Source organism: Lynx rufus, unplaced genomic scaffold, assembly GCF_022079265.1.
Source record: "Lynx rufus isolate CCGP_SWC_20201006 ecotype Redwood Valley unplaced genomic scaffold, mLynRuf1.p SCAF_8, whole genome shotgun sequence".
Classification (NCBI taxonomy): Eukaryota; Metazoa; Chordata; class Mammalia; order Carnivora; family Felidae; genus Lynx; species Lynx rufus.
This window is the reverse complement of record NW_025814896.1, coordinates 45,369,799-45,392,510: the sequence shown is the minus strand read 5'-3', so window position 1 is coordinate 45,392,510 and position 22,712 is coordinate 45,369,799. Positions and strand designations below refer to the sequence as shown.

The 22,712-nt window shown below is 42.5% G+C and overlaps 1 protein-coding gene across 1 annotated transcript in view; it reads right to left on the bottom strand.

Annotated features, from left to right (window-relative positions):
* Positions 1-397: 397 nt before the first annotated feature.
* Positions 398-22,712, bottom strand: part of CFAP61 (cilia and flagella associated protein 61) — a 270,944-nt gene continuing 248,629 nt past the window's right edge. The window contains exons 25-26 of the mRNA XM_047067515.1: positions 9,908-9,998; positions 398-598 (exon numbers count right to left, since the gene is read on the bottom strand). Coding sequence (XP_046923471.1) covers positions 398-598; positions 9,908-9,998 — 292 coding nt within the window. The remainder of the gene's footprint in view (positions 599-9,907; positions 9,999-22,712) is intronic.

Genomic DNA, 22,712 nt, shown 5'->3' with positions numbered 1-22,712 from the left:
TATAGAGCTAATTTCTCATCATCAGTTTTGCCTATTGTCCATTCTGGGCACATGCTTTTCTTTTTTATTGCCCAGGAGTATTACTGGGTAAACAGGTGAAGAACTAACGGCAGCAGGGCACTTCAGGAAATATATCAGAATCACACCCAACATAAAGACAAGTTTAATACAGTACATCCCATTTTATTGCTGAAATGGATTATTCTGCCCTGGAACATGCCTGGTGTTCAAAAACTTCCAGAATAGAGACCCATGGCCGTGCGCCACCTACTGGAACCATAGAAAACTACAGGCATAAGCTTGGTTGTAAAGCCAGGTTTCAGAGAGGTTTCCCATTTATACTCAGCACTTCCAGAAACTACATGTGTGAAAACAAAGTGGAGGGTATGGGCACGCACTAAATGATGCCTGGCCACGCATACATGGGCAGGTGGTAGTGATTATACTGCAGGTAGTCAAGGATGCTCTTCTCCACCAGCCCCTTGTAGATAGTTTCCTGGAAAACTCTTTTGAGGTATTTCCTGGGCTTCTCCTTCAGGTTAATTTCTTCATCTTCTATCTGATGGGCTAACTGTTCTATGGAAGGAAGGTCTTCCTCCTGGAAAATAGAGGAAGTGGCCAGATATGGAAATTACTTGGACAATAAGAGGGCAGTTTCACTAAAATGAAAAAGAGTGATCACCTTCTCAAGGGTGCTTGTTCTTGTCCCCTAACTTTTCAAAAATTATTTTTAATCATGGCAAAATATACATAAGATTTACTGTTTCAACCATTTAAAACTTTTAAAATATTTATTTATATTTGAGAGAGACAGAGAGACAGAGGGTGAATGGGAGAGGGACAGAGAGGGAGACACAGAATCTGAAGCAGGCTGCAGCCTCTGAGCTGTCAGCACAGAGCCTGACATGGGGCTAGAACTCACAAACTGTGAGATCATGACCTGAGCTGAAGTTGGCCGCTTAACCGACTGAACCACCCAGGCGCTCCTGTTTTAATGAGGACATCCACATTGTTGGGCAGCCATCCCCTATCCATGTTCAGGACTTTCTCATTCTCCCAAACTGAAACTCTGTATTCATTAAACACTAACTCCCCATTCTGCCTCCACCAGCCCCTTGCAGCCACCGTTCTACTTTCTATCTGTGATTCTGACTACTCTGGGTACTTCATGTAAGTGGGATCAAATACTATTTGTCTTCTTGAGGCTGGCTTACTTGACTTGGAATAATGTCCTCAAGGTTCAGCAAGAATAGTAACTTTAAGTTCTTAATATTCAGATAAAAGTTATCTGCAGATCACACTTGTTTTAAAAATAAGAAAGGAAGTGATTAAGCATTTTTACATGAAAACTTCTAGATGGTTTACTTTACATGGTTATAGTCCTCTCTCAAGAAATAGGATTTTATAATATAAAAAGAGAGAGGGAGGCAAACCATAAGAGACTCTTAAATACAGAGAACAAACTGGGGGTTGCTGGAGGGGTGGTGGGTGTGGGGATGGGCTAAACGGGTGATGGGCATTAAGGAGGGCACTTGTTGGGATGAGCACTGGGTGTTATATATGTATATATGTAAATTCAAATTTTGTTGACATCTTTAAAGACAAGGCTCAGAGAGAATAAAGTTATTTAATGTTGATAATCACATGCCGTGCATATCTAAAATATAGTAGGGAATTTTCCAACATTTTATTATAAAAATACTCAAACATAGAGGCAAGTTGGCTGAATTGTACATTTAGCACCAGCACACACACATGGCTAGATTCTACGGTTGAGGTTTACCCTATTTGCTCCATCACGTATCTGCCCATCGATAGGAAGTTGTTCTACAATGCACTCCACTAAGGTTTGAGCTGTGTACGTTCTGAATACCACAATAATTCCAAATGACCCTAACAGCAGACTCACGGGGACTTTGGTACTATATTTCCTTGAACTTCCAATAATTTTTATTTTCAACAGAAAAAAAGTAGGCGACTTGCAGATCATTAATTTATTAACAGTCAGAATTTTACAGATGGGAAAACAGGTTCAAACTATATGGAAGCGTAACAGAATTATTTGGTTCTGTCAGTGAGACACTGACAGAAGTCCTGGAGATTACACACACATCACTTGAGAGAACAGTCAGTGAGGCTCACTGGACTTCGGATTTAAATCAGCTCAACGAAACAGTGACAGAAAAAGGCACCTGATGCCCAGGATGAAATATTAGAGGTGCTGCCAGCATGTCCCCAACATATCTTCCACAACACACACAAGGTGTGTTCTTTCTTCCTTAGTTTTTCAGGAGAATCGTAGCAAACAAAAACAACTTTACAAAAATTGTAGAATGGTGTATGGTGCTGTTCTGACAGTGCGGTAAATACTGTAAAATCACAAAATGGAGCTTTTAAGTTTACCTAAGACAAATACCGCTCTAGACTGTAAACAGATTTTTGTGCATTTGCCTCTCACAGTGTGTCCTCTCTGTATGACCATCTCCCTCCCATGTGACCATCTGCCCCTCAGTGTGACCGTCTTCCCCCATGTGACCATCTCCCTTCTCAGTGTGACCAGCTCCACCTCAGGGTAACCATCTTTCCCCATGTGACCATCTATCCCTCAGTGTGATCAGCTCCCCTTCAGTGTGACCATCTATTGCCAATACTTGTTACTTTTTTTTTTCTTTCTACTATAGCCACTCTAGTGGGTGTGAAGTAGTATCTCATTGTAGTTCTGCTATGCATTTCCCTAATGATGAATGACATAAATCTTTCCATGTAAATGTTTTTTACTTCTGGATTATCAATTTTATTCCATTGATCTCTGGATCTATCCTTATGCAAGTACCATGCTGTCCTGGTTACTGCTGATCTGTAGTAAGTTCTCAAGCTGCAAAGTGTAAGTCATTCAACTATATTTTATTCTCAAGATTGTTTTGGCTATTTAGAGTCTCTTGCATTTTCCTATGAATTTCTCCATTTCTGCAGAAGATGCCATTGGGATTTTGATAGGATTACATTAAATTTGTACATGGCTTTGGGGAGTGCTGCCATCTTAATTATATTCAGTCTCCAGTCCATGAACACAAATGGCTTTCCATTTATTTAGGTCTGCTTTAGCTTCTTTCAGAAATGTTTTGAGGTTTTCAGTATACAAATCTTACACCGCCCACTTAAATTTATTCCCAAGTATTTTATTCTTTTGGATGTTATTGTAAATGGAAAAGTTTTTCTTAAAACATTTTTTTATTTTAATTTTTTAAAAATTTACATCCAAGCTAGTTAGCATATAGTGCAACAAAGATTTCAGGGGTAGATTCCTTAATGCCCCTTACCCATTTAGCCCATCCCCCCTCCCACAACCCCTCCAGTAACCCTCTGTTCTCCATATTTAAGAGTCTCTTATGTTTTATTCCCCTCCCTGTTTTTATATTACTTTTGCTTCCCTTTCCTTATGTTCATCTGTTCTGTGTCTTAAAGTCCTCATATGAGTGAAGTCATATGGTATTTGTCTTTCTCTGACTAATTCCGCTTAGCATAATACCCTCTAGTTCCATCCATGTAGTTGTAAATGGCAAGATTTCATTCTTTTTGATTGCCGAGTAATACTCCATTGTGTATAAATACATGACATCTTCTTTATCCATTCATCCATCGGTGGACATTTGGGCTCTTTCCATACCTTGGCTATTGTTGATAGTGTTGCTATAAACATGGGGGTGCATGTGTCCCTTCGAAACAGCATACCTGTATCCCTTGGATAAATGCCTAGTAGTGCAATTGCTGGGTCATAGGGTAGTTCTATTTTTAGTTTTTTGAGGAACCTCCATACTGTTTTCCAGAGTGGTTGTGCCAGCTTGCATTCCCACCAACAACGCAAAAGAGATCCTCTTTCTCCGCATCCTCACCAACATCTGTTGTTGCCCGAGTTGTTAATGTTAGCCATTCTGACAGGTGTGAGGTGGTATCTCATTGTGGTTTTGATTTGTATTTCCCTGATGATGAGTGATGTTGAGCATTTTTTCATGTGTCTGTTGGCCATTTGGATGTCTTCTTTGGGGAAGTGTCAATTCATGTCTTTTGCCCATTTCTTCACTGGATTATTTGTTTTTTGGATGTTGAGTTTGAGAAGTTCTTTAAAGATTTTGGATACTAACCCTTTATCTGATATGTCATTTGCAAATATCTTCTCCCATTCCATCAGTTGCCTTTTAGTTTTTCTGACTGTTTCCTTCACTGTGCAGAAGCTTTTTATTTTGATGAGGTCCCAATAGTTCATTTTTGCTTTTTTCTCTTGCCTCTGGAGACGTGTTGAGTAAGAAGTTGCTGCGGCCAAGATCAAAGAGGTTTTTGCTTCCTTTCTCCTCGAGGATCTTGATGGCTCCCTATCTTACATTTAGGTCTTTCATCCATTTTGAGTTTATTTTTGTGCCTGGTGTAATAAAGTGGTCCAGGTTCATTTTTCTGCATGTCGCTGTCCAGTTTTCCCAGCACCACTTGCTGAAGAGACTGTCTTTATTTCACTGGATATTCTTTCCTGCTTTGTCAAATATTAGTTGGCCATACATTTGTGGGTCCATTTCTGGGTTCTCTATTCTGTGCCATTGATCTGAGTGTCTGTTCTTGTGCCAGTACTATACTGTCTTGATGATTATAGCTTTGTAATACAGCGTGAAGTCTGGAATTGTGATGCCTCTTGCTTTGGTTTTCTTTTTCCAGATTGCTTTGGCTATTCGGGGTCTTTTCTGGTTCCATACAAATTTTAGGATTGTTTGTTCTAGCTCTGTGAAGAATGCTGGTGTTATTTTGATAGGGATTGCACTGAATATGTAGATTGCTTTGGGTAGTATTGACATTTTAGCAATAGTTGTTCTTCCTATCCAGGAGCATGGAATCTTTTTCTGTGTGTGTGTGTGTGTGTGTGTGTGTGTGTGTGTGTGTGTCTTCAATTTCTTTCATAAGCTTTCTATAGTTTTCAGTGTATAGATTTTTCACCTCTTTGGTTAGATTTATTCCTAGGTATTTTATGGTTTTTGGTGCAATTGTATATGGGATCAATTCCTTGATTTCTCTTTCTGTCTCTTCCTTGTTGGTGTATAAGAATGTAACTGATTTCTGTGCATTGATTTTATATCCTGAAATTTTGCTGAATTCATGAATCAGTTCTAGCAGTTTTTTGGTGGAATCTTTAGGGTTTTCCATATAGAGTATCATGTCATCTGCAAAGAGTGAAAGTTTGACCTCCTCCTGGCCGACTTGGATGCCTTTTATTTCTTTGTGTTGTCTGATTGCTGAGGCTAAGACTGCCAATACTATGTTGAATAACAGTGGTGAGAGTGGACATCCCTGTCTTGTTCCTGACCTTAGGGGAAAAGCTCTCAGTTTTTCCCCATTGAGGATGATATTAGTGTTGGGTCTTTTGTATATGGCTTTTATGATCTTGAGGTATGATCCTTCTATTCCTACTTTCTCGAGGGTTTTTACCAAGAAAGGATGTTGTGTTTTGTCAAATGCTTTCTCTGCATCTATTGAGAGGATCATAGGGTTCTTGTCCTTTCTTTTATTGATGTGATGGATCACATTGATTGTTTTGCAGATATTGAACCAGCTCTGCATCCCAGGTATAAATCCCACTTGGTCATGGTGAATAATTTTTTTAATGTATTGTTGAATCCGGTTGGCTAATAGCTTGTTGAGGATTTTTGCATCCATGTTCATCAGGGAAACTGGTCTATAGTTCTCCTTTTTTAGTGGCGTCTTTGTCTGGTTTTGGAACCAAGGTAATGCTGGCTTCATAGAAACAGTTTGGAAGTTTTCCTTCCATTTCTATTTTTTGGAACAGTTTTAAGAGAATAGGTGTTAACTCTTCCTTAAATGTTTGGTAGAATTCCCCTGGGAAGCCATCTGGTCCTGGACTCTTGTTTTTTTGGGAGATTTTTTGAATACTAATTCGATTTCTTTACTGGTTATGGATCTGTTCAAATGTTCTATTTCTTCCTGTTTCAGTTTTGGTAGTGTATATGTTTCTAGGAATTTGTCCATTTCTTCCAGATTGCCCATTTTTTTGGCATATAATTGCTCATAATATTCTCTTATTATTGTTTTTATTTCTGGTGTGTTGGTTGTGATCTCTCCTCTTTCATTCTTGATTTTATTAAGGTCCTTTCCTTTTTCTTTTTGATCGAACTGGCTAGTGGTTTATCAATTTTTTTAATTCTTTCAAAAAACCAGCTTCCGGTTTCATTGATCTGTTCTACTGGTTTTTTTGGTTTTGATAGCATTTTCTGCTCTAATCTTATTTCCTGTCTTCTGCTGGTTTTGGGTTTTATTTGCTGTTCTTTTTCCCGCTCTTTAAGGCGTAAGGTTAGGCTGTGTATTTGAGACCTTTCCTCCTTCTTTAGGGAGGCCTGGATTGCTATATATTTTCCTCTTATCACCGCCTTTGCTGTGTCCCAGAGGTTTTGGGTTGTGGCCATTTTCATTGGCTTCCATATACTTTGTAGTTTCCTCTTTAACTGCTTGGTTAGCCCATTCATTCTTTAGTAGGATGTTCCTCAGTCTCCAAGTATTTGTTATCTTTCTAAATTTTTTTCTGGTGGTTGATTTCGAGTTTCACAGCATTATGGTCTGAAAATATGCACGGTATGATCTCAATCTTTTTGTACTTGTTGAGGGCTGATTTGTGTTCCAGTATGTGGTCTATTCTGGAGAACGTTCCATGGAGAAGAGCGTATATTCTGCTGCTTTAGGATGAAATGTTCTGAATATATCTGTTAAGTCCATCTGGTCCAGTGTGTCATTCAAAGCCATTGTTTTCTTGTTGATTTTCTGATTAGCTGATCTGTCCATTGCTGTAAGTGGGGTACTGAAATCCTGTTGTTCAAGTCCCCTATTTCCTTACCTGGTTGTTCTATCCATTACTGAAAGTGAAATATTGAATTCCCCAGCTCTTATTTTAGAACCATCTCTTCCTTTAATTCTATCAACTTTTGCCTCATGTGTATATATATATATATACATATATATATATATACACACACATATATATATATATATATATATATATATATATACACATATATATATAGGGGTTTTGTTGCTTGGTGCATATATCTTTATAATTGTTACATTTTTGAAGAATAATCTTGACTATATAAATTTTCATTTTGGTCAGTGACTCTTTGGTTAAGCTAAACACAGTGTCAGTGGATTTATAATCTGTTCCTCTTTACTTCCATGCAAGACTCGTGAAATCTTACAATGGGTTTGTTTTTAAAATAAGTGATACATAGATTTGAGATGACTTACAATAACAGTCATAAATAATAGTCTTTTATTCCTTTCTCTCCATGTGGAAGTAGAGGAAAACTGATATGCTGAGCTATAGGATATCATAGTCAATGGGACTGGACTGCTGTACTTTCCTATAGACAATCTGGAAAGTAAAATGAAATGGGCTACTTAATCTCAATATTTGAGAAAAGGAATTACCATCATTCTCTAGTGAAGGCTATCCTCTTTATTTTCCTATTATCAGGCTCTCAAATGAACTCCTGCATATCTGCTTATATGAGCACCACTTCCACTGTCTGCCTGTCCCCACCACCATTACCTGTGGGGGCTGGCACTTACTGGAAGCCATTTTTCTGTGCTGTGTACTTGCACATATCCCCTCCTTCACTCCTCCCACAGCTCACTGAGTTGGGAACAGGTAGTCCCTGTTCTACAAGGATCTGAGCTAGAGGCAGACACTACTGCATGCAGCACCTCTTCCTGTGGCCTTTCCCACTTGACACATGTAAATGCAGAAAGCAGAGCAAGATCCCTTCCAGAGGTTTCACTTTATGGGAATCTAGAAAAGCCACAAGATGGTGGGGAAGTCCTTACTGTGTCTTCCACAAGTGTTCATGGCCACTTCTGATCTACTGAAAGGGCCTATTGTCTATGCTGATTTCATGCATAGCAAACTGACCCAGAGCAAATGTCTCTCCATGGATAAAAGGTTGAGGGTATCTCAGTGAGGGCCATGAAAAGCGATTGTTGTTGGGTTTGGTAGTGAACTTGGAAGGGTGAGAGGAAAGCTTCCCTTTTAAGCATGGCACCTAAAACCCCTTGGCTCTGTGTAAAATATTAACTGAGGAGCTTGATTCTGGGGTTTGGAAGGATTTAGGCACAGAATTTTGATGGGTTAACTAGAAAACTAATGAGTGTTTACTATGGTGCAGTAATGAGCTGCAGATTACATTTTGAGAGGAAGAGAGGGCTCTAAGGAGTTAAGTGAAATTCAGTCATCACCAGGCTTACAACTCAGGTTCATATTTCAACCTCAGCTGACTCCCTCACAGTTTTAGGATGAAGTGCAGGGACCCGTCTGACCCGTAGCTCTATATATACATATATATATCCAAATTTGAGTGCCTTTAGCATGGATGACCTTTGCATAGTTACAGTCCCCTGTGCCTCCCTCATGTACATTTACTTGCCTTGTTCCTATCTATGTGGATCCTAAAGACAACTGAGTTTGGTTTATATATATTTTTAAATTGTTTAACATTTTTATTTATTTTTGAGAGACACAGAGAGACAGAGCACAAGTGGGGGAGGGGCAGAGAGACAGAGAGACACAGAATCCAAAGCAGGCTCCAGGCTCTGAGCTGTCAGCACAGAGCCTGATGTGGGGCTCGAACTCACAAACTGTGAGATCATGACCTGAGCTGAAGTCGGACGCTCAACCAACTGAGCCACCCAGGCACCCCTAGTTTGGTTAATATTTTAAACCTATCTTTCCCAATCTGAATCTACTTCAGATTAGTAAGATTATTTAATCTTCCCATCTTGGATCCCAAGAATAAAACTGGGAAGGGGACGAGAAATGAAGAGAAGGTACCAAGCCACACAGTTTAGTCTGTATGGCTCAGTGCCTATGTTCCTGACTTTGGAGTGAGACATCCTTGAGTTTGAAGCTTGCTGGCCAGAGACTAGCTGTGTAACCCATGGCAGGGGCCTTTAAAGTCTCTTGGCTCCAGCCTCCTCATTGGTAAAGTCAAGAACATGACAATAGTGTCATGGTTAAGCAAGGCGGTGCAGGCAGTACGGACTCAGTGTGTGATCTGTATCTATGCTGCCCAATATGGAGCCCACACCACAGGAACCTTTGAGGGTCACAGGTGCTCTCAAGTGGAAGTGATAACAGAGACGCAGTACTTGCCCTTTTAGACACTAAAACATGGTGGAAAAGTAAGCTGTGCCCACTGGGGCCAGCCCTTATCTGAGTGGAGCAAGGGAGAGTCTGCGATGGATATCTGACTACTTTGTGAGCACAGACACTAACTCTCCACAGCTTCATTAAGGAGTCTAGTGTTGCAAGAAAGAATTTAAAGCTTCACGAATATTTCACTACTTACACTGCAGAGTCAAATTTCTTGCTGAGCATGGAGTCTTTGGGAAATGTAACCTTCCAGTTAATTCCCTATCACTTTGAGACAGTAGTTTGGGTTATAAAAGGGGTGTGTCTGGGCATCTTACACCTTCCCTTTACATTTTTATAATAACACACAGACACACAAATATCTAGCAAATGGTGGGCAATAGGGCAGAAACTAAAGGCATGCAATGTTCATTCTTGAGAGCAAGTCGAAAAAACTCAGATCCGGTTCCCAGTCAACATCCCTGTTAACTGATCATGAAAATACAGTTACTTGTAAAAAGGAAAAAGAAATCTGCCTCTCATAAAAGGATTTAAATAATCCACTTTTCCTGAAATATCACTGTCTATGTTCACATACTCCAAATCTTGTTTATAAGAAGTACAGTTGTAAATAAAACCAAAAGGGGGAATGTAGAGAAAAGTCTAAATGACCAACAACTACAAAGTGCTTTTAATCTGCAAGGAATAACTCACATATCTATTAATCACTCTTACCTCCTTGGAGGTCAAGATCTGGCGTAACTCTTTCCTTAGATCAATAAAACGATCGTGAAACAGGGCCATGCACCATGGCTCCATGAAGTAGCTAGTGAGGAAAGAAAAGATTCAGTTAGCTGGAAACGCTCTCATTACCACTAATAAAGTATTTACCTGCTTTTTGCCTTTATAAATTACAGTTCTGGCCCCTTCGCAAGCGTTTGCTCATAAAATGCCTCGTGGAACAGCCTGGCCAATCAATTTTTTAAATGGATGTTCCTGATGTAAGGCCAGGTTCCATAATTACATTTAAAGTGGTTTAATTCAGAGCTGGGGCAAGACCCAGTGAAGAATCCTGATTTTATCAGAATTTAAAAGCCTGAAGACTTGTAAAGAACGGTGTCTCCATTATCTGCCCTCATTTGAGAAAAACAGATTGCAGGATTAACTGAACTGCTGCATAAACAAATTACATTTGGGTAGACAATAACACAAATGTTGTTCATCATTAAGGTTTCTGGATTAATAATGACCAGAAAAACAGGCCACCTCGGTGGTGTTGCAACATAGTCTCCATACAATTGCACTGATGCTTAATTGAACATCTTTTAGGAGAGCAGCTCTTTCGGTGTTTATATTGGCTAACTTTTCACTGAAAACCATTGGAGTAAATGCTTTGTGATGCATTCTTGGAGAACCAAGACCATTTACTGTTACTTTAGCTCTGATTTTATTTTAATGCTAAGTGTCTTGGGATGGGAAACATCACTTCTTTCACGCTGGAGACACGTTGATCACGTGGGTTTCACTGTTCTCTGGATGTGAGTTTGTTGTTCCCATTACTGCTAATGGATGCCATGTGTGTGCACCAGGGAAGAAAAACCTGGTGCCCACGTGCAGACGAGCACCTTCTGTTTTCCCAGACCTGAAGTTAATTCTTAGGGAAGGAAGTGACGAGACCCAGGGACGACTGAGGCCTTAAAGGACAAGTATAATGATAAGAGTCTGTGCTACAATCAGCATGGCACTCAGCTATATCACTTATTACCTATCACCTATTTGCTTGACCAGAATATGACCTAGTTTCATGCTTAATTACCTATTTTCCATTCAACTATGAATTCCACTAATATTTATGGAACATCTATTATGCACCCAGCAGTATTCTGGGCACAGGGGAAACAGCAAGGACCAAAATAGACCATCATCCCTGCCACTGTGAAGCTTATATTCAAGTGATAAATAAGTAAACATAAGGCCTGTTGGATGATGAGAACTGCTTAGGAGAAAACACAAGGCAGGCAAGGATAGGGGAGGCCAAAGAAAAGCTCAGGGAGGAAAGGCTTGAGGGCAGGAAGAGAGAGCCATGTGGAGATCTGGGGGAAGAGCCCTCCAGAGAGAGGGAACAGCAGATGTGAACACCTGGAGCCAGGAGTGTGCTAAGAGCACTCTGTGAGGCAGAGTGGAGATAAGAGCAGGGATTGGTAGGGAGGTGAGGTCAGGAAGGCGATGGGTGGGAAAGATGCTCCTGGAGGCAGCAGCCCAGTCAGAGCTGTTGTGTACAGCAGTCCTCTGTCTCCATGATTTCACTTTCTGCATTTCAGTCACCCGCAGTCAACCGTACTCTGGAGCAGGTGACCCTCCTCCTGACATACTGTCAGAAGGTCAGTAGTAGCCTCACACTACATCATAGTGCCTATGTCATTCACCTCACTTCGTCTCATCATGTGGGCAGTTTATCAGCTCACGTCATCACAAGAGGAAGGGTGAGTACTGTGTGATAAGGTGTTTTGACAGAGACCACATTCATATAACTTTCATTAAGTGTATGACTATAACTGTTCTATTATGTTATTGTTGCTAATCTATTAAAGTACCTAATTTGCAAATTAAACTTTATCGTAGGTGTGTATGCACTGAAGAAAACATATAGGGCTCAGGACTAACCACGGTTTCTGGCATCTACTGGGGGTCTTGGAGATATTTCCAGCGGGGAAAGGGGGACCACTGTAATCGCTCCATGGCCATCCAGTTCAGCACTTGCATGCGAAAGGCATCTTATGAATCTTCACAAATGAATGAATGTACATTGCACTGTGTACATTCTTTCTGCCTGGCTCGGATTGGTCTTTCATTAACATAGAATAAAGTTCTGCTAAATAAATTGGTGACAGAACTCTGCAAAATGCCCCAAGACAGGAAGCATTATGAAAAAGAGCATCACTGGGAAGACTGGGAAAGCTGTATGTGAAACCAGAGCTCCAGGATGATCTTGCTAAGCCCCGCAGCAAGCAAGGCTGAGGGTGTCAGGTGGGCACTTTGAGGAAATGTCAGAGGACTGCTCGCCTCTGAAATTACTCAAGGCCACCTAATTCTTAGTGAATGGAGCCAAATTGATAGGCATTCTGGCTGGGTTTCTGGGCCCCTACAAACCCTGGCCAACATCCAACATCCATCTAAGTCCTTAAGCAAAGGCACTGGTGCAGGGCTGGCCACCTTGGCAAGGATGAGCACCTTGGGGTGATGTTTTGACACATCTCCTCAGAGAGTAGCTTCTTGGACCAAAACATCAATTACAGCCTATGTCCAGACACTGAAGCATGGCTTTGCTAGGATGGTCCCTGCCTCTTAGATCAAAACAGCTTCTAGAAAAGCTTCAGGGAATTGTGGCTGTGCAAATTTTGAAACTATCATAATTCTTAAGTTAGGAACCAGTGGGCTCTTTTAAAAATATTTTTAATGTTTATTTTTTTATTTTTGAGAGAGAGAGAGGGAGAGAGAGAGAGAGCGAGCAAGCATGAGCAGGAGAGGGGTAGAGAGGGAGGGAGTCACAGAATCCAAAACAGGCTCCAGGCTCTGAGCTTGTCAGCACAGTGCCAGATAATGGGCTCAAACCCACAGACTGAGATTATGACCTAACCGGAAAACGGAGTCTTAACTGACTGAGCCACCCAGGCGCCCCCCAGTGGGCCCTTTTAAATCTGTGGCTTCCTTTCCCCAGTTGCTGAGATGCCCCCTGTGTGTTTCCACAGTACCATCAGGAGTGCCCTCCCTCTTGGTTCCAGGGCCTACAACCACATCCTTCTAGGTGGTACATCCTCTCTCTGCTTTCCTGGTTCCTGCATGGCCCTGTTCCCACAGCCCAGGTACGGTTCAGGCAGTCTTCACTACTTGGCCCTCCTCATTGTTGGCTTCACAGAGGGAATTGTGGGGGAACCCCACTTCCCTAAGGTCACAGCCTGCCCAGCCTGGGCCCTGGCCCACCATCTAACACCCACATTCCCGCAGCCTCTGTCCACAAAGCTGAACACAGATGGCTGGAGAAGCAAGTGACCCTTAATCCTCTGAAAAGATAGTTGCTGAGCCCATCTGTAGAGTGCTTGGCAGGGGTGGAGGATTAGGGTAGGGGGTGGGGGAGGGGGGCATGAAGAAGAAGTTGGATGTTTTTGCAAATTATTTCTTTTGCTGTCTTTGAAACTCTCCATGCCTCTCACAGCAGTGTCCAGCAGTAACAGCACCTAGGTATTTGACCACCTCTATTCTCATCAAAATACACTGAACAGTTTGGAAACCAAAGATCTGAGAGACCTGAAATCGTATTTCTTTAACACTTCCTAACATTGTCTCCTATGGGAAAACATTTTGAGACCCTCTTCCAGAAGGTAACAATCTCTGTAGCAAACTATTTGTTACCCATATTCCTGGATTTCATCTGTGACAGCCATTTTTACATACAAAAGAGAAAGGTTTGTAGAACTCTATTCAGGGGTGCCTGGGTGGCTTAGTTGGCTGAGTGTCCAACTCTTGACTTGGGCTCAGGTCATGATCTCACAGTTCGTGAAACTGAGCCCCCTCATCAGGCTCTGTGCTGACAGTACAAGAGCCTGACAGTGCAAGAGAGAGAGCTTGGGATTCTCTCTCTCCCTCTTGCTCTCTGCCCATCTCCCACTTGTTTTCTCTCTCTCTCTCTCTCTCTCTCTCTCTCTCTCTCTCACAATACCCTGGAAGCCAAACGAGTAAATTGACTTCCAAAGGCTCCTTCTCAATTTTATTGCAGCTTCAGTGGCGGCCCCTAGGGGCAACTTACACCAGGGTCATGGAATGCTAAGGCTCTCACAGCAGGGAGAGCTGGTGCATCACTGGGAGCAGTGTGTAGGCTCCCACCCCACCTAGAGAGCTTCTTCACACCTGTCTGCAACACCAGATTGCTCACAGCCTGCCACACGGATCAGGCTAAATATGCATAAAACCCTTAGCCAGGGGTAAAACAAGAAGGAGTTCAGACTCAGTCAGTCCCTAAACAGAAGTCCCACTAGAAGGTCACATATTCCAACGGCAACTCTGATCAGACAGCGTGTGGCACTGAACAGGATTTAGGAAGAAAATGACTAGCAGATAATCTGCAGTTTCCGAGATGCCCTCGGTCTGCTCTGTTTAAAGGATTCAGGTCAGGCTCTTGAGTGGGTGGATAATTAGCAACATCTCCATTGTTAGATGAAGTAGCTGCTGTTTTTGTAGGGCAGGCATTAGAGACAAGGTGTTTTAGATAGTGAGTGGTGAAAGGAATTGGTCCCTTTGGTAAGGAGGGAAAAAATGGACTGAAAAATCTACCCAGAGAAGAATCTCATTTGCAAGTTCTTCCCCAGTTCTTACAAAAACTGCTTAATTTGGTGGTGATTTTTAAGGGGCTCACCAAATGACCTCACAGCAAGCACTGTGATGAGGAACCACACTCTGGGTGATGGTCCTTGGTTATTTACCATTCACAGCATCCCCAAGTAGCTGTATCCCTGTCGGTAATTCACTTCCATGTTCCCCCCGAAACTTGTTTCCTTCTGATAAATTAACTTTTTAATTAATATATTTTATTTTTAGAGCAGATTTAGGTGTACAGAAAAAAATAGAGCAGAAATACGGAGTTCCCATACGTTTCCTCCCATCCCCACCTTGCATTATTAGTAAAGCACATTTGTTACAATTGATGAACCAATACTGATACATTATTTGGAACTAAGGTCCATAGTTTACACTGGGGTTCATTTGTCATGTGACAAACATTCTATGGGTTTGACAAATGCACTATATACCCTACCATCCACCACTGCAGTGTCATGTGGGAGAGTTTCACTGTCCTAAAAAATCCCCTGTGCTCTGCCTGTCCATCCCTCCCTCTCTCTGGACCTGGGCAAAGTAACATTTTAGGAAATTGACTTGTACAGAAAATGGGGCTGTGTAACAATTTTATAAAAATTCTTAGTTACCCTCTAGTCCAGTATTTCCTCAGAAATAAAGTAATAGTCTCCCATCACAGAACATGGTGCCTTTCAAACGTGCCAGCTGCCCCTCAGGCCAATGGCTGTGTGGCTTGAAGACTTGTTTTTCTAAATTCCTGGATTTGAGCATCAGCCTAGGATGAAAGCTATTTGGATTTCTATTTTCTGCAATGTGCAGGGGGCTATACTTTTTAGGGGAAAATTTTCATATGCAGACATTATAATCTACTTGCTAAAAATCCATGTGCTCGGTGACCAAACCAAACAAAATGCATGTATAAAGCTGGGGTGAGGTTTGTTCACTGAGAATTTCAGAACCCAATTTGTTGTGGTTGAAGGTTGCTGAGAATCCTAGTTCACAAACCCTAGGCAGACAAGACTCTCTCAGGTGGGCAAAAGCATCCCAAATGGCAGGCAGTCTGGACCTGATTCCTTCCAGCAGGTGCCAATGTTTTTTATTCAAAGTAGGCCAATTCAATCCCATTATGGAAGAAAATGAAATGGGCTTGCATCGTATTTCTTTTTCCATCCTTCGTGGGAAGGACAGCGCCAACCTTAATGGCGGTGCAGCCCGCTGAGCATTTCCTACACTCACTGCTTCAGCGGTGCGGGGACTGCAAAGCCATGGTCAACTCCCTTCCCGAACTGGCTGTGGGTTGCAGAGCTTCTGGGTGTCCCTTATCTGCATGCTCAGAGTGGGGAGGGGAGGCTCAGGGCAAGTGGGAGGGCCACTGACAGGCAGCTTGAAGGCACATCCTCAGAGTCTGTTTCTAGTTCAGGCTCTCCCCACTCCAAACTGCACCTCGGTTGCCCTATGCTCCCTTTGCTATCTCCTCTCTGTGGAGGGTCTAAGATTCTCACCCCCTCTGGCCCCTTCCAGATACCTTCTACCTTGCCCTTCCTGCCTGATGGGCTCTGTGCATTTTTTTGCAGCCCAGAGGAGCCTTTTCCACACCTGTGTCTTCCCTACTGCTGTCCAATGCTCAAGCCCAACACGAACCTTCTCCTTGAAGCTAACTCCTGGCCTGATGGCTTTCACTTACTTTCTCTGCACTGTTTTCACTGCGTGGGGGCAGTTCTTGCAGGAAAGCTAACTGGGCACTTATCCTTTTCTCATACACACTGTGGGCTATGGGTCCCCACAGCATCTGGCACAGGCTGGCCCCTAGGAGACTGAAAGAGCAGGTGGGGCCCAGGCTCCTGAAGACACCTGCAGGTGAGGGAAGGGGTCAGACTCAGGCTGCCTTGCCTCCTCTCCATGGAGAGCTTTTGCACCAGCTCCTGGGACCCAGTTTAGGTAGGAGGGGGGTTTAGAACAGTACAGGGCCTCCTTTAACAGTATGGGCCTCCTTTAAATCATTCTAGACACACAGCAGCCTTCATTATTAAAATTAGAAAAGCTCTGAACTTAACCAGACTCATTTTGCAATTGATAAGAATGTGTGGAGTCAAACATGATGATCAAACAGAGATGATATAAGGGGGTTAGAAAGAAGTTTATGCATTATGAACAGTTTTAGGTCTAGTTTTCTCCCTACAAACTGAAAGATATCTGTGCTTTGTTTTTTTGTTTTTTTTTTTCCTTCTCCATAGAAAGGAGAGGAGCATCTGGAATCCCTGCCAAGGCTGTGGTCAGGTCTGCACTGACCGCCCCAAGTGCTGTGGATACTCAGCATTAGTGATAAGCTTTTGGGAAATTTCTATTTCCATGAACACTGTGAATTTTTAAAAACAAGAACAATATTAACTTCTTTCCCAATTTATGTTCAAAAAAGGAAGACTAACCAGAGCCACTGGGTAACCTTCATAGCTGGTTGCCTAGAAATCCTCAGGAGAGAACGTCCGGTAAGAACACGAGGATAATGTGATTTCTCAGTGGCTGTGTGGATTTCGGTGTTAACATCACACAAATCGTTTCTACACAGCTGTGAGGAAAAGCTGACACACATTCTCCAGGGTCCAGACAGAAGACATTACTGCCTCTGTTCATCTTGCCAATGGCTGGCCCGGGTTCCTTGGGGGAACTTAAATTCTCCATCACTTTTGCAAATGATACGCTTTTCTCAGAAGCCCCGGGAAATGTTGACTTGTGGAACTCTATTAACCATTCCTGGTCGATACGGCCCAATCATTAAGCAATTGATCAGACTTCTCCAGAAGTCTCATCCTCATCTGGTCAATCAGCCAACTCTATTGACGAAATCGTATGAAGCAGAATGGGGATCTGGTAACTAGCTTAGCCATTGGCCACGCTGAATGCTGAGAAAAGCAACCCCATAAGACACACTGGATGGAGGAAGTCGCATTCACTGGCCTTGGGGGAAAGTCCGAAGTGTCTAAGCGACAAGAACAGGGTAGAGGATGTTGTTTTTCAAGTCCTGGATCTTAACCTCAAGGCAGGCGGTGAGGGAAGGAGAGGTGCTGAAGAGCTGGGCTGCACTCCCTGCATGTGGAAGTTCAACTGAAAATTGCTCCATGAAAATTTCCATAGTTAGGAAAAAGGAGGCAGGTGGGCAGAGAAGAAACACAGACCTTTCTCCAAAATCTTTCTTTCTTTCTCCTTATTTCTTTCTTCCTTTCTTTCTTCCTTCCTTCTTTCTTTCCTTCTTTTTCTTTATTCTTATTTTTATTCTTTTTTTAGTGAAAATCATTCCAATTTTATCCTGGAGGGATAATAGTCTTTGCTCTTAGACTCATTAAGAGGATCCCCAGCTGCCACTCACAACTGCACAGAGGTTGGCTTGAGCTGGAAACTACCTTTTCTCCAGGTGAGAAGATGGTTGACATGCAGGCTTGACTTAGAGAATGAAATCCTCACTGTCCAAGTCCTTTCTTGTACTGACAGGATCTCAGATTCAACACGGAGGATAGACAATTCCCACAATGCCTGGTTGTAGGTCACACCCAGCAGCGAGCCTCAGACTTGTGGCAGTGTGGGCTGGAGCGTGGCCGGTGGGCCTTGTCTCTTTTTACATTCCATACACAGAAGGCAGGAAGTGATGGAAATCAGGGTATGTAATCAACTTTGTGCCCAGATACCCTGGGGGCCAGGCATGACCTACAGATGTGGCTGCTTTGGCCTGAACAACATTTGGAAATTGGATTTGGGGAATTTCCTTAAAAAATCATATTCGGCAATGCTGGGTCCTTGTAGTTATGGGGCAGTAATCAGCTCAATTGATGCCCCCTTTGGCTCATCACTGTGGTTACCAGCCTGGCTGGTATTGCTCACCTATGGGTCACAGAAGGCATGTGGGTGTGCAAAGCCTGGTGAAGGGGTCTGTGTGAGATGAAGGCAGGTTTGTAAACATGTTTTCAGCTAAGTACACATGCTATGTTCTAGCTTCCTTTCTTCTTCCACCCATCCATCCATTCACCCACACACCCAACTACCCATCCTCCCACCCATCCATCCACCCATCCATCCATCCATCCATCCATCCATTCATCTATCCATCCTAACAGCTTCAATGAGGCCTTTCAAAACCCTGTTTATTTCTAGCACCTATTTTCCTCTGGTTCTGTACTCTCTGCTGGCTCAATTCACTTGTGCTTTAATTCTCATTTCTTCCCCACCGTGCTCCTGTGAGGACTTTTCTCTCCCCTTTTCTCTGTCCTAGGTGTCTTCCAGGGCTCCTGACTTCCATAGCTATAAAATGGGAAGGAAGGGGAACACCTCCGGGGTCATTCTTTGCCATTAATCAATTACAGCCAGACGCTTTTGGGCACAGAGGGAACCACTGTGAAAGCGTGGTCCTCACCCTAGAAGTGCGGAGGGTAGAATTAGGGACACTGAGGTGGGTTCAGGCTGCGGAGGGGTACACTGCGGGAAAGCAAGGCTGGGGAGGAGCTCAGCAGGAGTGAAACTGCCATCTGCTTGTCCTCAGTTCTTTGTCACTGCATTTCTGTTTGCCAACCTCTCTTTTGCTAGTGTTTGCCAAACTCTGGTCACTTTGGAACCCATCAGTTTTTCATGGACATTGCTCATTACTTCAAAATTTTTTAGATTGATTATCCTTCAAAAAAAAAAAAAGAAAGAAAGAAAAAAAGAAAGAAAAGAAACAACTACTTCTGCCTTGTCCTAAGCAATGATATCTGTGAAATCAGAGATGTGATGTGTTTGTACAGTGTTTCGAATTCGTTAATTTTTTTATGTTTATTTATTTTTGAGAGACAGAGAGAGAGAGGCTGGAGGAGGAGTAGAGTGAGGGAGACAGAAGATCTGAAGCAGGCTCTGCATTGACAGCAGAGAGCCTGATGCGGGGCTCAAACTCATGAACCATGAGATCATGACCCGAGCCGAAGTCGGGTGTTTAACCGACTGAACCACCCAGGCGGCCCAGTGTTTCTAATTCTTATTAAAGTCATTCCATAGTCGGTGTGTGGCTCTACTGCCTAAGGTAGCTTACAACCTGGCAGATGCTTACTGCACTCTGGGACAGGGAAGTTTCTATCACAGCTTGATGGGGAGGTGCTGTTGTATTCATCTGGGGACATAAACCCACAGACACTGTGCTAAACAGTTTTTATGCATTATCTCACTCCATCCTGATTCCAGTCCTCTAAAGTGGGACTTGCCAGTCCATTTTACAGATGAATAAATAGATTCAGAAAGGTTAAATGACTTGCCCAAGGTCACACAACTAATGAGGATGAATTAGGTCTTAATCATAATTCTGCTTGACCTCAAAGTTCATGCTCTGAACAAGTGCACAATCAAATCTCATTTCCTGTAAAAAAATCTTTAAATCAGTACTTTTTCTTTCACATAAAAAAAAAAAAAAGGCTAGGTGGAGTGTCCAGGATGGGCACGGTGGTTCCACAGCCATCAGATCACAGTACTATCCATAGGACACTTGGCTTCATGGTGCAAAATGGCTGCTGAGTTCCAGTCTTCACATATATGTTCTTAGATGGATAAAGAGAAAAAGAGGTTCCTTCCCCTCTCGTTTAGGGACAATTCCTAGAAATCTCACATAGCACTTCTATTTATGTCTTACTGGCCAAAGATTAGTCATATGGCTTCCTTGGCTGCAGGGAAGGCTGGGAATCATTGTCATTTATTTTGAATACAATGTAACATCCTATAAATCAGGATTCTGTTTCTGAAGAGGAATGAGTGAATGGATGTTGTGTCTGCTATGATAGCCCAAAGACTCCACAGCATCTGATTTAACAAAATTCTTTTCTTATAGTTAAGTTCATGAAAATTGGGAGAATGTGTGTGTTGACATTCCCAGAACTAGAACCTATCTACTACTCTAGATTCAACCATGACCCCAAATTAAACACTCTGGAACAAAACCCACACAAAACATTTTACATATGTGACAGCCACCTTCAAGCCCGTGGGAGAGCCCTGGTGTCCTACATGTCCCCATCCAGCTCAAGCAGGCTTAAATGCAGTGAACAGGGGACAAATTGTATTCACACTATAAGGCTGTATTCTGATAATTTTATTCTGCCCATGAAAGAAATTGGATTCATGCATTTCAATATAATTTTTAAAAATAATAATAGGAACAAATAAGTATTTCCAGTTAACCCTAGGTTTGCTCGGAAATTAAATTACATGTTTCTGGGGCAGTGGACTTCACTCAGGGATGCCACATATCACATGGGCAGGCAAAACCAAACAGAAAAAAAAACAACAAAAGAACCCTGCAGACTGAAATGAAAGTTTAATTATGAATGCTTCCTGTCCAACCTGAGTTTGCCAGAATCTCTATCTAGTCAACTTACTGCTTTGGGGCACACCTGGAAAGGTAAGATTAATGATTTTGAAAGCAAAACCCACTAGCTATTTGATAACCACTTGTAATTGTCACCTGCTAAAGATTGGCTATGTTTTTTTGTCACAGTCTAGAACTGGCCTCAACAGATAATGGGTGTTTACTGCTCTAAGGAAGAATGGCTTACGATGCACTAGCACTAAAACCAAAATTCTAATTTGGGGCAGAAGTCAGCCATCTTCTGAATGGCTTGTAAACAACTTCTCTCCTATGGCTGGTCCGCTCAGGGATCCACCGAGGTGGTGTTCAGCAGATTATCACGGTGTACCCAGGAACCAGAAGCTAACAGTACTTAAATAAAGCGTGGCATCTTACAGTGTCCTGGCTGGTCTTACAGTCAGCTGGCCGCAGAGGTGCTAGAAAACATTGCCTTGCACCGCTTTCTCTGCTCAGTGCACAGAGGCTGCCGTCTGCTGCAGGCCATTGGAACTGGTGTGGCTTATCTGTGAGCTGGGCACACGCATAACTGTCTCTAGAGGGAGATCCTGACCAGCCCATGGGCCCTGGCACGCCCCACACCAACATGGGGAGGCCATGCTCTCTCAAGCACAAAAGTTTTCTTAGGCTTCATAGTATCTCAAAGAACACACTTGTCCTGAGTGAGTGTCAGCACCCAGATCATGCTGAGGACAGAGCACAGACTGCCTGCCACCCTTGCCACTGGAGACATAAGTCTTGGTTTTTGGAAATGCCATAAAGGAATATCTGAAAGATCTGTCTGCCTCCATTTATTTTTCTGAATTCTGGATACTTAGACCGGGAGAAACTGCTTCACCTTAGAAAATGGAATGCATGTATCTTATGACCCTTACAAATCCAACCACGGATATTTCCCTCCTTCTTATGACCTTGAAGGAATTCAAAGCCAAATGTGTGGATTTTCTAAATAAAAACCTATGCTCAAATACCCACCCTCTACACGGCAGCTCAGCTCCACCCAGGTGTCCTGCCCTTAGATTCCCATTTGCTGATGACTTTTATTTTTGGCCCAGCTGTGCTACTTATTGCTTACGTAACCTCTCCCAGCCTTGGTCTTCCTAGCTGTAAAATGGGGAAAACGACGGTCCTTCCCTCCAAGACTCACTATCAGAACCTGGAGACAATCCAGGAACAAGGTCGCTTTATGACCGGCACAGGCGAAGGGCTCCATGTGTATTGTGTTGCTATGGTTATTATTCTTGTTCTTAATTATATATTATTTTATATATTTGCATAAGTTGCCTCAGATCTTTTCTGGTATGAAATAATTAATTAAAATAAGCACTCTTTGTTGTTTGATTGTAAGAAAGTCTGTTTTTGGCCGAATCCTACAATTTTTCTCCTCAGGGACTGCTTTTCCTACATTCAAGGGTGTCTGCATAAGCTAATTTAGCTGTAGTTTTATGGCAGCAATTAAATTTAGCTGCACTAAAGGTAAGAGAGACTTCATAACAAGCCTTCATGATGTTTTGTCATGCACTAAAGAGCTATGTGGGAATCAATAAAAATTACATAAAAACAGTTAAACCGAGGATTCGATATATGTATTTTTTGTCTGAATTGATAAAGGTTTAAAAAAAAGAGGAAAGGTGGAGTTTTGTTTCTGCTAGTTTATTTTGAAGAAAGAGCCAATTGGGACAAAAATGGCCAACCCAGTTGTTCATGGGATGTATTAGGAAGGCAGTCAGGAAAATGGGCCAGGCAGGATTAAGGTGCAGTCATCTCAAAGCCCAGCTGGGTCAGGTTTTCTTCTGACCTATCTGACTTTTTGCCTGACCT